This window comes from Ictidomys tridecemlineatus, chromosome 13 (genome assembly GCF_052094955.1).
Source record: "Ictidomys tridecemlineatus isolate mIctTri1 chromosome 13, mIctTri1.hap1, whole genome shotgun sequence".
Classification (NCBI taxonomy): Eukaryota; Metazoa; Chordata; class Mammalia; order Rodentia; family Sciuridae; genus Ictidomys; species Ictidomys tridecemlineatus.
In genome coordinates, this window is record NC_135489.1 from 3,425,439 (window position 1) to 3,439,117 (window position 13,679).

The following is a 13,679-nucleotide window of genomic DNA, read 5'->3' on the forward strand; positions in this document are numbered from 1 at the left end:
CCCACTCCTGTGTGAGCCACAGTGCACAGCAGGTTCTTGACTCAGCACCTGCCCGATGGACATCCAGGTCCTGGACTCAGGCTCCACCAACCACATCTGCATGTGGAGGCCAGAAGGAAATTCAGGCTGCTCCAAGTCAGAAGCACTTTTTGGTTTTCCATGAAGACGCAGGGTTGTTCTTCCTACCACTGTGCGGTACTTCCTAAGGACTGTGTCAATAATCAGGACTTCTGCCTGCAGGGTGGATGCCGCTCGCAAGCCTGAGCAGTCTGCAAGCAGCTGGACACCACCCAGAGCTGCCTTCTGCTTCCACAGGCCTGGGTATCTCCACAGGGGCTCGCGAGGAAGGGCTCTGCGCTCTTGATAGGTGGAGGCCGGCACTTTTTCCCGTCTATAAATCAAAGCACTGCACTCGAGTCCTGAGGGCTCTTCAGAGAGCTACTGCTTGTCTTCAGTATTCCCAACTGGGAAAGAGAATTCTGGGACAGGTGAACGAGTTGATTTGTACGGCAAAGTGGGAGGACAGGGAGACCCTGGTCCTGGACACCGCTGTGTGCCTCGCAGCCTGGGGCTGGGCACCTTCGGCAGCCCTGTGCTAGGTGTGCCCCGGCTGGGGTCCAGGGCACTGCTCAGCCAGGCAGCGCAGCAGGCCCACACTGAGTGCCCGCACCACTCCTGCAGGGCGTTTCCTGAGGCCCCATGGAGCTGAGGACACGGGCTTCCCAATGCCAAGCACGACTCCTAAGCCCAGAAGAAACTGAATCGCTGCTGCCCAGACCCAGCAAGAGCACTTCAGGGAATGTGAGGATGTCGCTGTGTTTTAGGTAGGAATATGCAAGCTTCCTGTGAGGTGGGGAGACACTAAGTCACCATCGGACAGGAATTACCAAGGATCTCTGCAGCCCTGAGTTTGAAGGAGTCTCATCTGGAGTGATGGAGGAAGAGATGGGAGAAGCAGATTTATCCACTGGTATTTCATTCCTACCCCAATGTTAAATTTTATGTGGGAAATCTAGGAATTTAAAAGCTTCACATTTTTGTGTAATAAAAAAGAAATACAATATCCTGTTGCTATGCACAGTGACGCTTCATGCAGGAAAGAAAACCGTTCTCCTTAGCTATTCTTTGAAATACGACCCACGACGTCATTTAATTTTTGAAAACCCTAAGGTCATGTAACACACTTTCTCTGTCATTTGTAAGTACATTAACTCAGTGGCCATACGACAGTGAAATTATGATAATGGGCTGCTAAAATGGGTCAGGCAGGCACTGCATTTCATGTTAGCTTCAAACGCCCGTCAGGACACAGCCCAAATCAAAAACGACAGCAGGAAAGAGCGGAGTTTACTTCTCCGAAAGTGCTCCTTCCTCAAGTGCACATGCAGGACGGGCCCGGGGTCCCACCTCGGGCGAGCGGCAGAGAAGGATACCACCAAAAGACAAGTTTCTCCTCTAGAACATGATCTTCTCTGGCTCAGAGGTGCGGTTTAAAGGGAAGAAGAGGTCCAAGTCAGCTTCTTTCCAGCGTGGTCCAAGATTAGAACAAGGGAGAATCACACTCTGCAGGTGAAACTGCTCCAGTAAATCAGAATATTTTCAAACAGAAGCATATATAAATTATCCGTTTAAGAAAAAACTCTTTTAATAACACTTCTGTGCACTGAACTCTTAAAAATCAGAAGAAACAGGAAGTGGACATTTACTTTGCCGGTTATGCACGGTGCATCTTGGACCAACGTGTAATGGAGCAAAGGGCACCTACCAAGTTCCTAACTAGAGATGGCAAAAACAGAACCCAAAACAGACTCACGACTAAAAATGAAACTTTTGAAGTGACATTTAAGTATGCACGTGCTGATGGGCTTGTCCTGATTTATTTCTTTAGGGTCCCTCCCCCAGAAGAGCAGGGGGTCTTGAGTATGGAGGGGCATGTGTCCTGAGCAGCCTTCAGCAGATCCTACCACAAAGCCCCTCCCAGAGCAGTACCTTAATCTCTAAATAGTTTGCTAAGCACCTAAGAATCAGAGTGCAATTCCTCTTAAATAGCCTGTTCCCTTTCTTCTCCTTTTCTCTATGTTAAAAAAAAAAAAAAAAAACAGATCTGTCAGTCTAATAGTTCCTGGGAGAACTCTAAGCACGAGGTTGATAAACACAAAGGCACAGAAACACCATCCGCGTGCAAAAGTTAAATGAACGAAGAGATAATTGCTAAGATAATTATTTTGATAGAAGCCAGCTGAAAGCTTTGGTAGCGTATTTTTACTATTCCTGTTAAGGGTAAACTATCCATTTCAGATATTTGCAATTCACACACATATTTACTGGGTGACATTTTGTTTTCAACTTCTTTCTGAAAAATAATCATAATAAAAACCAGGCACTTTTAAGAGTACAGCTAGCTAGATAAGTTTTTAACACGTCTTTCTAAGGATTATGATTCTATAAGTGAGTGGCATTGTATCACGCTGTGAAACAATATCTCCTGTCTGTAAAATAACACTGCAGTGCTCAGCAAGGGAAGAAACCCAAACAATGGTCTGCACCACTCTATGGTCAGTATCTGCTTCCATGCCTCATGCCTCGTGGGCTGGCTGACAATGGAATTGAACGTAGTCTAACTACAGTAGCCTTGAGCAAAGAGACAATTACAGCTGAAAAGCATCTGAGAGTCCTGGCCGTTGCTAGCATCACGGTATAAATCAACAATCGCGTCTCCCCTCTCCCTCCGCAGCCTGCTCCCCTCCAAATTCAAAACACAGAATCTTTCAGGATCAAAAACTTGGTAAAAGGTCAGTTTGTTTTCCTCAATACCATAAAAATGGCATGGCCGGATCTGACATGCATATGTAAATCAGCTCAGAAAACACTGATTTTCCTTCACACTGAATTATAGTATCTGTACAAAATGCTGATACATACACCACGACTAACAAAAACCACCATCGCTGGGGTTTAATTGCCAAGATGGAAATAAGAAACACAGACATATTGGACACGGTTATTGTCTCTTGGCACCATAACTAAAGCAAGCCATTTCCTTAACTGATAAACATGCATTTAAATTAATTTAATTGTGTTAAAAGTTAGGGTTGCTAACATTTGCTTGCAAGGAAAGGGACTTATAAAATATAGGACATGGTGTCAGAGACTATATTGATTATTGATACTTTACTTATATTGATATTCAACACAAAATAAAAGGGTGTCTCGCTCCTAGAGACCGAGGAAGAACAAAGGAGGCAGCAGACATCCAACGGCAGCAGCCGGGGAGACGCAGGTAAATCCCCAAGAAGGCATCTCAAGTCAGAGCCATGAAGGCGGCACCTGCTCTCACCACCGACATGACGGTACCTTGAAGAGGACACTCCCAACAAATGACTTCCTGCCCTTTATTCTCAAAAAACAGAGATGACCACAAGTAACACATTGAATCAAACATTTAAAGAACCTGCGTCCTGAATATCACGAAGCTTCCAGAAGCGCACACAAACTGACGCTGGGTGGGGGCACACCGTGTGACAGAACAGCCTGGACTGCCCTCGGAAAACCAGGCCGTCTTCATCGAGGGACAGATGTCTCGGGCAAAGCTTGAGCCAGGTCGGCGCCTACCTGGAGCCCCCGTTTCCGCATTGGTGGAAGGGCAGTGTCGAAACAGATGGCCCCTGGCACCTACTCCAGCCAGAAAAGGCTCTTGGCCCCTTGGAGAAGCAGAGGCACAGTGCTAGGCCCCAGACTCCGATGACAGCTGAGAAGACCACAGGCGCCCGGGCCACTCAGGGACTGGTGGGCCAAGTGGCGCACTGCCGTGCTCACAGGAGGAATCGCGGGAGCACAGTCGGGGAGGAGCCCAGCCGCCGAGGAAGAGGAGAGGGCATGAGGGGCTGCAGCTACCCCCGAGGTGTCCATGGGCTTCAGAAGGAAGGACAGAATCGGTGCCGAGGGAGGTGCCTGCACCTGGGGAGGGTGTGGTTCCAGGAGTGGGGGCAGACCCCCCCAGCATGAGGGCGAGGTTCACTGTCGTTTTCACTGTAACGGGGCAGATCTTGAGGCAAGGGTACGGGTCTTACCCAGATGATTTTAAAGAGTTCTCAGGTGTAACAGGACAAGCCTGGTGGTCCTAGCCCAGGGACAAAGTGTCCATCTGATTACGTCATACACCTAGAGGGCCCACTCTCAGTCTACGTGGGCCCTTGCTGGGCAGCACCCTAGGCACTCGGCATGCACAGGGCGAGCACCTGTGGAAGGCCCGCGGGCAGGACCATAGAGAGGCTAGGCCACTGTCCCCCACACAGAACGCCACATGGCCACTCCAGGAGCGCAGCGCTGGGCCTCAGGCTGGGGTGGCTGCTCTGTGTTCTGGTGGTTGTTGATCACAGTCACTTCCTTGGGGTCAGTGGCTCTGGGAAACCTGCAGGGACCTGAGGAGTGCTTTGAGCACCTCATGGGACCAGCAGCCTCGCCCTGCACGCAGCACCGAGGACGGGCACAGCCCTGTTTCCTGGGGAAGCAGCAAGTGCGCTCCAGGCTCTTGCTGCCCAGCAGCAGAGCCCTAGGCTGTGCTGGGCACCATGGCCAAACCCACAAGCTCACGTGGCAGCTGCTTATGTACCTGTAGAGCTTCCCATGTGAAAGCAACATGCACCCCCACATCAAAACTGCCATCCGTTTAAAGCCCCCAGTGCAAGCCTTCTCCTTTCAGCCAGAGGTCCCACAGCACCCAACGGCGGCCGCTCTTAGAAGTGCATGGCGACCTCTTACCAGCCATCCTTAGAGCTGAACGCACAGGGCAACTACAAAATGTGTCTTCCACAAGGAGAGAAAGAACCAGGAGCCTGAAGACACCAAGACAGGACTCGCGGCCTTTGTGCCCATGGATGCCCCTGTGGCTCTCGGGAGAGGTTTCTATCCTCTCTGGATGTGGCACTAGAGTACTGAGGCTTTGCCAATGCTGAGTCTTGCCTGTGTTGGATCCACTGTAGTGGGCACGTGCGGCAGGCAGGAGCTGACCAGTCTTCCAACATTCTTAGAGAATAGCTTTCTGTAAAGAGATGACTTGTTCTTCAAAACAGTTGCCATGGGAGGCCATGAATTCATAAAAATGCTGCCATCAGAACATCTGGGCCTCTCTTGGTTGCTTTGCTGCCTGGTCTCAAGAGACTTCTTGCTTCTGGACACAGAATGCACCTCCTTTGCTCCCTCCTCCACCTTCCTCTTTCCCCTCGGCTGTGTTCAGGTTATTCTCTTCCACGGGCACTGCAGGACTATGCCTCTCTGCCTCCACGAGACCCGGTGGGGCCAATGAAATGTGAGCGGAAATGATGCCACATCCCTCACCCTGCTACAGAGGCTAGCCATTTTCCAGGTGGTGCATGCATGTCACCTGGTCCCTGAGTGAGGACAATGTGGACTACATGTGGAGACAACATGTGATATGAGCAACACAGCAACCTGGTCTCTGGAAGCCAGAAGCTTGGGGATTGTTCCTGCAGTATCCCACTCTGACTGACAGCCCTCCACTTCCTTCATGTGCAACTCAAGTTGGGCTGCAACTCAGAAGGGAGCCTCTGTGGTTAGGAAGGGAGGTCCCAGGGAGGGGGCTGCGGACCCAGCTGAGAAGGGAGGTCTTGGGCATGGTGGTGGTGGTGGGGTCCTCCTGGCCCAGCTGAGAAGGGCTGCCAAGAGAAAGACCACAGGTAGCACTGTTTGGGGGCTTCTACCCACTCTCCTTGGGCATCAGAGGTGCCAGAGGAAAGCATATATACAGCTGAGAGCACCTGCTCCAAGAGGCACGTGGGTTCCTTTAACGTGGGAATTTAAGGCTGGTGCACATGGTACGTCATGGCTGCAGGCTTGAGCCTGGGACCTAGGCACTCCGCGACAGTACTGTTTCAGGTCAGCGTCAAGGGAAGAAGCACCACCCCACACACCCCAGTGAGGAAGCGAGGTGTCTGTCCCGCCCCCTGCCTCCTCTGCAGGCCTTCATGGGCAGAGCACCAGAAGCTGCTTGCATCTCCAACTCCGGCCGACAGATGAACTTCATGCACAGGAACAGAGGATGAGGAAACAGGAGAAGAGGACTTGGTCCAGGCACGCGGACAGACTCCCTCCTCGGCTTCTCCCAGACCACTACCTGAGCATGAGCTACTTGGCACCAGCTCCTCCACAAGGGGTACGAGATGAAGCCATGGCCTTTGCCTCTGCAAAACTCAAAGGCAGGATGTGAAAGGACACCCTGTGCCATTCAACATGGGCACCATGCTGCAAGACCTCGTGGAGCCACAGGCCCAGTGCTGAGAAATGCAAAAGCAGCAGATTCCTATCTTGTCCACAAAAGTGCAATCAATGTTTGATGTTGAAATGATTCTCTGACTAGCCGCAGAAGGCTGAGGGAACAGGAGCAGCAGCAGGCTAAGCAGTCAGCTGGGATGTGGAAGGGGGTCTGAGGCGTGCCTGCCCTCATTCTGCTTCCTTCCACTCCCTCACTCATGGGCAGAGCTTTGCCCAGCAAGACAATGTCTGGCCTCGAGCGCTGACCTGAGTGAACTCAGCACAAGGCTCACACAGGGCCTGGAACCTCTCAAAGGCTCACAAAGAGGGCGTTGGAGCAACCTTCCTGCAGAGCAATTTGGCAACTGAAAGTGCACGTCCTGTTTGACCCAACACCACCCTATGGGAACCATGTTCTTGAAAATACAGCAGCACCCACGTGATCTAAGTGTCCATCAGCATTGTCAGGGTGGCCACAGCCTGGATACCTGCTAGTGAGGTCCGGGCCAGACAGGTACCACGGGACAGCTGCATCCCGAAAAACTGCAGCTAGAAGCAGATGGGTGAGGTCTCTAGGCAGCAAGGATCATGACTTGCCATCACCTGCTCATCGATGAAAAGCCAAGTTTCTCAGCAATGGGTTCCGTTGTTTGCAAAATAAAGAAAACCCCATGCATGTGTTCATGAGTTCTGTGTATTTTTGTGAGCCCAGAGAAAGGCGGTTTGTATTGGTCATCTTAGGAGGAACTGAGGAGGGAGGGACAGGGAAACAGAAAAGATTAGAAACTTCATTTAACCCATTTTAATCGTGAAATGGCAATTCTTTCTTTATAGAACTTTATACCATTATTTTAAATAAATACCTATTGTCCGTAGGCAATAAGAACGTGTGAGTAAGCTGCAGCTGATGCCACAACGGTCATCGCGAAGGCCAGCACCTGTCCTCTCTGGCTGCCAGGGGAGTCCAGGCAGGAGGGCATGAAGACTCTCGGTTTCTCAAACTGAGAGCTGAAACTCACTAGTGGGCCACAAAATCAATTTACTAATTTTTAAAAATAAAATAGAGTGTCGAAGAAAACTTAAGATAGCCTCATCTGTAGTAAATTGTGTTTCAGATTCACTGACACATTTATTTACTATATTGCCAAGGAAAATATATTTATTACTGGAAGTCCCTGCTCTAGGAGAAAAACTCTTCCCTTTGCCCAAAGAAAGTAGCCTTTATTTCTCCTAATGGCAATGGTAAAGCTAACTTAACTGCCTTATGTTTATAAAGAACACAAATACTTGTAACTTCACATAAAAGTTATTTAGCATTTCTGGAAAAGAAAAATTGTCCACATGCATCAACAAGAGCAACAGTTGTCGCTTCACCCTGGGATTTTAAGTCAAGTGGCTGTATACGGTGCTCCTTTGATGTGGGCACACAAGGTGGTGGTTCACATGCACCAAGACCTAGTTTCTACACAGGGGATGCCAGCAGAGAGCAAAACCGCCATGTGCGCCACACACACTCCAGGGACATCCATGCACAATGGTGTGTTCACAGAGGAGCACAGAGGAGCACAGAGGAAGGGCAGCGCCAGCCCTCGCATCCCACCACAAGCTGCAGTCGGCTATGGCACACGCAGGCTGCAGGAGTCAGGAACCTTCCGAGGATCGCACCCTCCCCCCGACAGCCTGAGCCTCTGACTGGCCAAGAGACCCAGGCAGGCAGTGTGCCCAAGGTCACAGAGGAAGCAGCAGAGCTTCAGGTCCCAAAGGAAGAAGATGGATGCAGCAGAGGGAGGGAGTGTTGTCTGAATCCACAGGAGAAGGAGCAGAAAGACCCACAGACTGGGGTGCACTGACATGATGCCTCTCAGAAACCACGTCACAGAGAAACCCTCCAGAGCAAAAGCACTTTCATTGACACGGCCTCTTCTACTAACAATGCACTTCGGGAGCAACCAGGACCAAAATTCTTTTTTTAAGTTAACAATTTCCAAAATTAGTAAATCTATGAAATATCCTCAGATAATCAACAACCCTAAAAATATTTTTTGGTAGAAAGTCACATCTGACCAGACATTTGCTCTTACTACTAGATTAAACTCCCCCTCCCTCTGCCTTGTTGGGACCAAGATTCTGAAATGCAGGCCAAATTACGTATTTATCTTTGGCACATGACAAGAAGCATGGTTCAGCACAGCAATAAAAAGGACCCATCACTTAAAAACCGTTTAGCATTTTCTATGTACATTAAGGTTTTTGGTAAATGTTTCCAATGAGTTACTGCAAAACAAAGGAAGTCACATGCTATTTGGGGCCTTGAGTGATCTGTCCATGAAGGAGGTTAGTTCATTAATGATCTCCAAACTGAAGATCAATTTGATAAAGCTTTTTAACTGTCTTCGTTAAAACTGCAAGAAGCAGTAGCACGGGCCCTGGCTACAGCGGCGTGTTTCACATACATCTTTGAGACAAATACACATCACCACTGTTTTCTGATATACAGGCAGTGAAATCCAGTTATCTGGATTTTTGGAAACCCACAGCATTTCCCCATACGTCTGTCATAAGTGAAAAAAAACTCCGTCTGAAACACCACAGCTCAGAGATGAAAACAAGTCTTAATTGCAAACACAGAAATGCCTCCAGCTCTCCAGCTCCCGAGCCAGAGCCAGGCGCGATGCAGACACATGCTGCCCTCCAAAGCACCCGGAGACCGCAGAACGCAGACGCTGGGGGAACTTCCAGAATCACAAAGTTTCAAAGAGAAACAATTTACCTAGAGAAGAAATGAGACTTTCCCCACACTGCTCCCATCTAGTCCATGAATCACTCAAATGATAATTACATGAAGATATTTCTAGACAATTCCAGTGAATTCCCCTTAATTTGCCAGTTCTGGCTTTCACTATAATCTCTAATTCATACACAGATATCATGACAGCTCTCCTTCTCCATTTTGTTGCATTTAGAAAGGAGAAGGTGGAGCTCTCAGTAACAGCAACATCCTATCTGTGTGAAGGCCACGGAGAGCAGGCACAATTCAAGATCCAGTGTAACTGCGCATGCGTACACACACACACACACACACACACACACACACACACACACACACACCACAGCTGCCACGGGCCTCCGGGTTCAGAAACCTCAGCCTGGCCACTCTGACCAGACTGGGAACCCGTGGATCAGCCCGATTCCTGGGCTCTAATGACTCAACAATGAACAGCTACCTCAGTATGCAACGCAGCTTGACGATTATTTTAGCAATGGAGCCTAATTTATGAAGTAATGACACAATTTCTATCCATGACGAGCAGCCCTGCTTGAACATGAATTCCTTTTAGAGAAACCACACTCCCCTACTCACTGCATAGTTACATTGATAGTAGTTCTTTTTGGAAAAAAAAAATATTATTTTTAAAGCATGAAAATGCCAGTTTCCATTGGAATACACTTAGTTGCCTATTTAAAGTAATTTGAATGTCTTTATGCATTAAAGTGTTATCATTCTTGTCTTGGCCGATATTCCTATGAAAATAGCTCCCAAATTAAATTCCTAATAAATTAAGTCAATAATTCACCTTCATTAAGTAATTTAATTTCTTTAGTAAGCAATAAATAGTTCTTATGACATTCTTCTAGGACATAAGCACAAATGTTATTTTTCTTCATTAGTTCAGTCTCCTCCTGAGTACAAGAAGTAAAAAATACACACACACAAAGGTGCTCCATTTATTATCTTTTGGTTTTGTAATTGCAGCAACAACACAACAATCCCATTGTTTTTAATAGAAATCAATTAATTCAGACAGCTATTGTCTATGAGAAGTAATATGCTAGAAATGTTAAAAAGTAAACTTTAATTCTTTCATTTATGTCCAGTCTAAATACATATATTTTAACAATTAAGAAACCCAGGGCTGGGGTTGTAGCTCAGTGGTAGAGAGCCTGCCTTGCATGTGCTCAGTGTTCAGCACCGCATATAGATTTTATTTATCAACAAATAAAATATATTAAAATAAAAGAAACTCACGGAGCTATTAAAACTTACAAGGGACAGTTTCCTAATACCTGCACCATACTGCATCAAATCTGAAAGTTACATTTTAAGAAGTGACGAGCGGCTCATACTGTATCCCAGCTATGCTGGGGGAAAACAGATTGGTCAGAACCCAACTCTTACTGTGTGAGTGCACTCGGACCTCCCTGTGTTTTGCATCTCCTGCATACTGAGCTAAATGCACAGGATGCATCTGTGGTCAAATTCCAACAGGTAGTAACACCTCCTCAGCTCTCCCTGGCAGGAAAGCAGCCCACCACCTCCCTGTAGGAGCAGGCACTGGAGCCAGAGGGGAACAGGCAGACCCACACGTGCTGCCACCACCACTGAGCACTGCCAGCACCCAACGCAACCTGGGAGCAAGCTCCAGGTGATGGAGGAGGAAGCCCACCCAAAACTCCAGCCAATGCGACTCCAAAACAATGCCCATTCAAGCAGACACAGAAAGTATGTTTAACCATGAGAATTTATAGGCAAAGATATTTACGTAAAATACATAAAAGAATTTTAACCATCAATTATCCTCAAGCAAAAACTCCAGCTCTTCAGAATCCAAGTGAGGAGTCATTCTGACAAGCGGTGGTTTCTGGGTAACGCAGGGTTTACCTTTAAAACGGAATTTTATGAAAGTGTCGAAGCATTGGAGAATCTCCATGAAATACTCATGACTGTATTTAAGTCATGCTGAACACAAGGTGAAGACTTCCTGTGAACCACAAATAAAACAGTGGCAAAGCTGCTCCAGTCCCGACAGCGGCCCCGATGCTGTCCTCCCCGCTGGCCCTGCTCCGAGGCTGCCCGCTCCTCTCTGCCCTTCCTGGGGTCATGTGCTAGTGTAACCTCACAGTTTGCCACCTCTCCCCTGCTTCCAGGGGACAGCTCGGACACTCGTGACCCTGAGAATTGTGTGTAACAGGAAAACTAAAGCTGACGGCGATGGTGGGGAGGCCCGTGGGGGACGGCCTGTCAGTTCAGCCTGGGGCCTTCTGATGGCCGCCTCCTGCTTCTTGGCTGTGTCATGGGGGAGGAAAGATGGGCACGGGTCAGTTTCCACGCGTGAGGTTTCACTGTGTTTCCAACAAGCTGGGTTTTTTCTTATTAATGTCTCAATACCCTATTTATGAACCTTCTCATTAAGTCACTCAGAGTCCCACGGAGCCGTAGGAATTCCCTTTCTCAGATAGGGAGGGATCCAGCTAGGAGACAAAAAATGTGGATAAAGGCTGAGCAAAAGGCTCTGTCAGTCACTGCTTTAAATTCTAAATCATAGTGTGTAATAGAGAAAACCAAGATTTAATTTTCATTTTTTAAAAAATATCATGAAGAAAGGAAAATCGTATCAGGTGCAAGACGACCCCACGGGACCACCCTGAATTCACGCTGCGGCAGACAGCCCGCCCAGGTCCCGGACTACAGGATGCCCATCATCCACCAGGAATCAGGCTGCGCCACGAAATAAAGGCTGCCAACACAGACCCATATGCTTCTGTAAGTTGCTGAAGATTTATTCACTGCCACCAGATAACGCTGACTTGCGGAAACACTGGTGAGTGCCTATGAAGTGGCACACTTGGTAGATAACCTCACAGGTTCCACCAACCTGGGGAGCCTGCAGGAGACCCAACAGCAACCCTCTGACCCCATCCTCCCCCCACCTGGAACTCCCTCAGGGGCACTGTTCATACTCAAATACACTTCCTCCCACTCTCAGGTTAAGCCCTTTTTCCTGCCAATTCACTTTGAAAAACATTTTGCCCCTCAGTCAACCTTCAGGGCACTGGAAGGTGGTTTCCATTTCCAGGCCTCATCAGCCAGCTTCTCCCGACTGCCCCAGCTCAGGGAACCTCGGCTTGGCAGCCTGCTCCTCCCAGCACCCAGATCCCCCAGATCCTCCTGCACCCCTGCTCCTCCCAGAATCCCTGCTCCTCTCACCTCTGCTCCTCCCAGCACACAGATCCTCCTGCACCCAGATCCTCCTGCACCCCTCCTCCTCCTGCACCCCTGCTCCTCCCAGAATCCCTGCTCCTCCTGCACCTCTGCTCCTCCTGCACCCCTGCTCCTCCCAGAATCCCTGCTCCTCTCACCTCTGCTCCTCCCAGCACACAGATCCTCCTGCACCCCTGCTCCTCCCACCTCTGCTCCTCCCTCCCCTGCTCCTCCTCCCTCTGCTCTGCTCCTCCCCCCTCTGCTCCTCCCACCCCTACTTCTCCCACCCCTGCTCCTCCCACCTCTGCTCCTCCCACCCCTGCTCCTCCTCCCTCTGCTCTGCTCCTCCCCCCTCTGCTCCTCCCACCCCTACTTCTCCCACCCCTGCTCCTCCCACCTCTACTCCTCCCACCCCTGATCCTCCTCCCTCTGCTCTGCTCCTCCCATCTCTGCTCCTCCCATCTCTGCTCCTCCCACCTCTGCTCCTCCCACATCTGCTCCTCCCACCCCTGATCCTCCCACCTCTGCTCCTCCCTGCCCTGCTCCTCCCTGCCCTGCTCCTCCCACCTCTGCTCCTCCCACCTCTGCTCCTCCCTGCCCTGCTCCTCCCATCTCTGCTCCTCCCTGCCCTGCTCCTCCCACCTCTGCTCCTCCCACCCCTGCTCCTCCCACCTCTGCTCCTCCCTGCCCTGCTCCTCCCACCTCTGCTCCTCCCACCTGTGCTTCTCCCACCTCTGCTCCTCCCACCTCTGCTCCTCCCTGCCCTGCTCCTCCCACCTCTGCTCCTCCCACCCCTGCTCCTCCCACCTCTGCTCCTCCCACCTCTGCTCCTCCCTGCCCTGCTCCTCCCACCTCTGCTCCTCCCACACTTGCTCCTCCCTGCCCTGCTCCTCCCACCTCTGCTCCTCCCATCTCTGCTCCTCCCACCTCTGCTCCTCCCTGCCCTGCTCCTCCCAGCCCTGCTCTTCCCTGCCCTGCTCCTCCCACCTCCTCTGCTCCTCCCTGCCCTGCTCCTCCCACCTCTGCTCCTCCCACCTCTGCTCCTCCCTGCCCTGCTCCTCCCACCTCTGCTCCTCCCACCTCTGCTCCTCCCTGCCCTGCTCCTCCCTGCCCTGCTCCTCCCACCTCTGCTCCTCCCACCTCTGCTCCTCCCACACTTGCTCCTCCCTGCCCTGCTCCTCCCACCTCTGCTCCTCCCACCTCTGCTCCTCCCTGCCCTGCTCCTCCCAGCCCTGCTCTTCCTTGCCCTGCTCCTCCCACCTCCCCTGCTCCTCCCTGCCCTGCTCCTCCCTGCCCTGCTCCTCCCACCTCTGCTCCTCCCACCTCTGCTCCTCCCTGCCCTGCTCCTCCCACCTCTGCTCCTCCCACCTCTGCTCCTCCCTGCCCTGCTCCTCCCACCTCTGCTCCTCCCACCTGTGCTTCTCCCTGC

General features: G+C 50.5%; 1 protein-coding gene and 1 long non-coding RNA gene across 3 annotated transcripts in view; both read right to left on the reverse strand.

Annotated features, from left to right (window-relative positions):
- LOC120885287 (uncharacterized) overlaps positions 1-13,679 on the reverse strand; it is a 99,295-nt gene that overhangs the window by 48,432 nt on the left and 37,184 nt on the right. The window lies entirely within an intron of this gene.
- The window catches only part of Tshz1 (teashirt zinc finger homeobox 1), a 72,383-nt gene that overhangs the window by 22,137 nt on the left and 36,567 nt on the right, over positions 1-13,679 (reverse strand). The window contains exon 1 of one of the 2 annotated variants that reach the window (XM_040271955.2): positions 9,041-9,215. The exons of the other annotated variant lie outside the window; for it this stretch is intronic. Within the exon in view, the coding sequence (XP_040127889.1) occupies positions 9,041-9,200 (160 nt within the window). The 5' untranslated portion in view covers positions 9,201-9,215. Of the gene's footprint in view, positions 1-9,040; positions 9,216-13,679 lie in introns of those variants that run through there. 2 annotated transcript variants of the gene reach the window in all.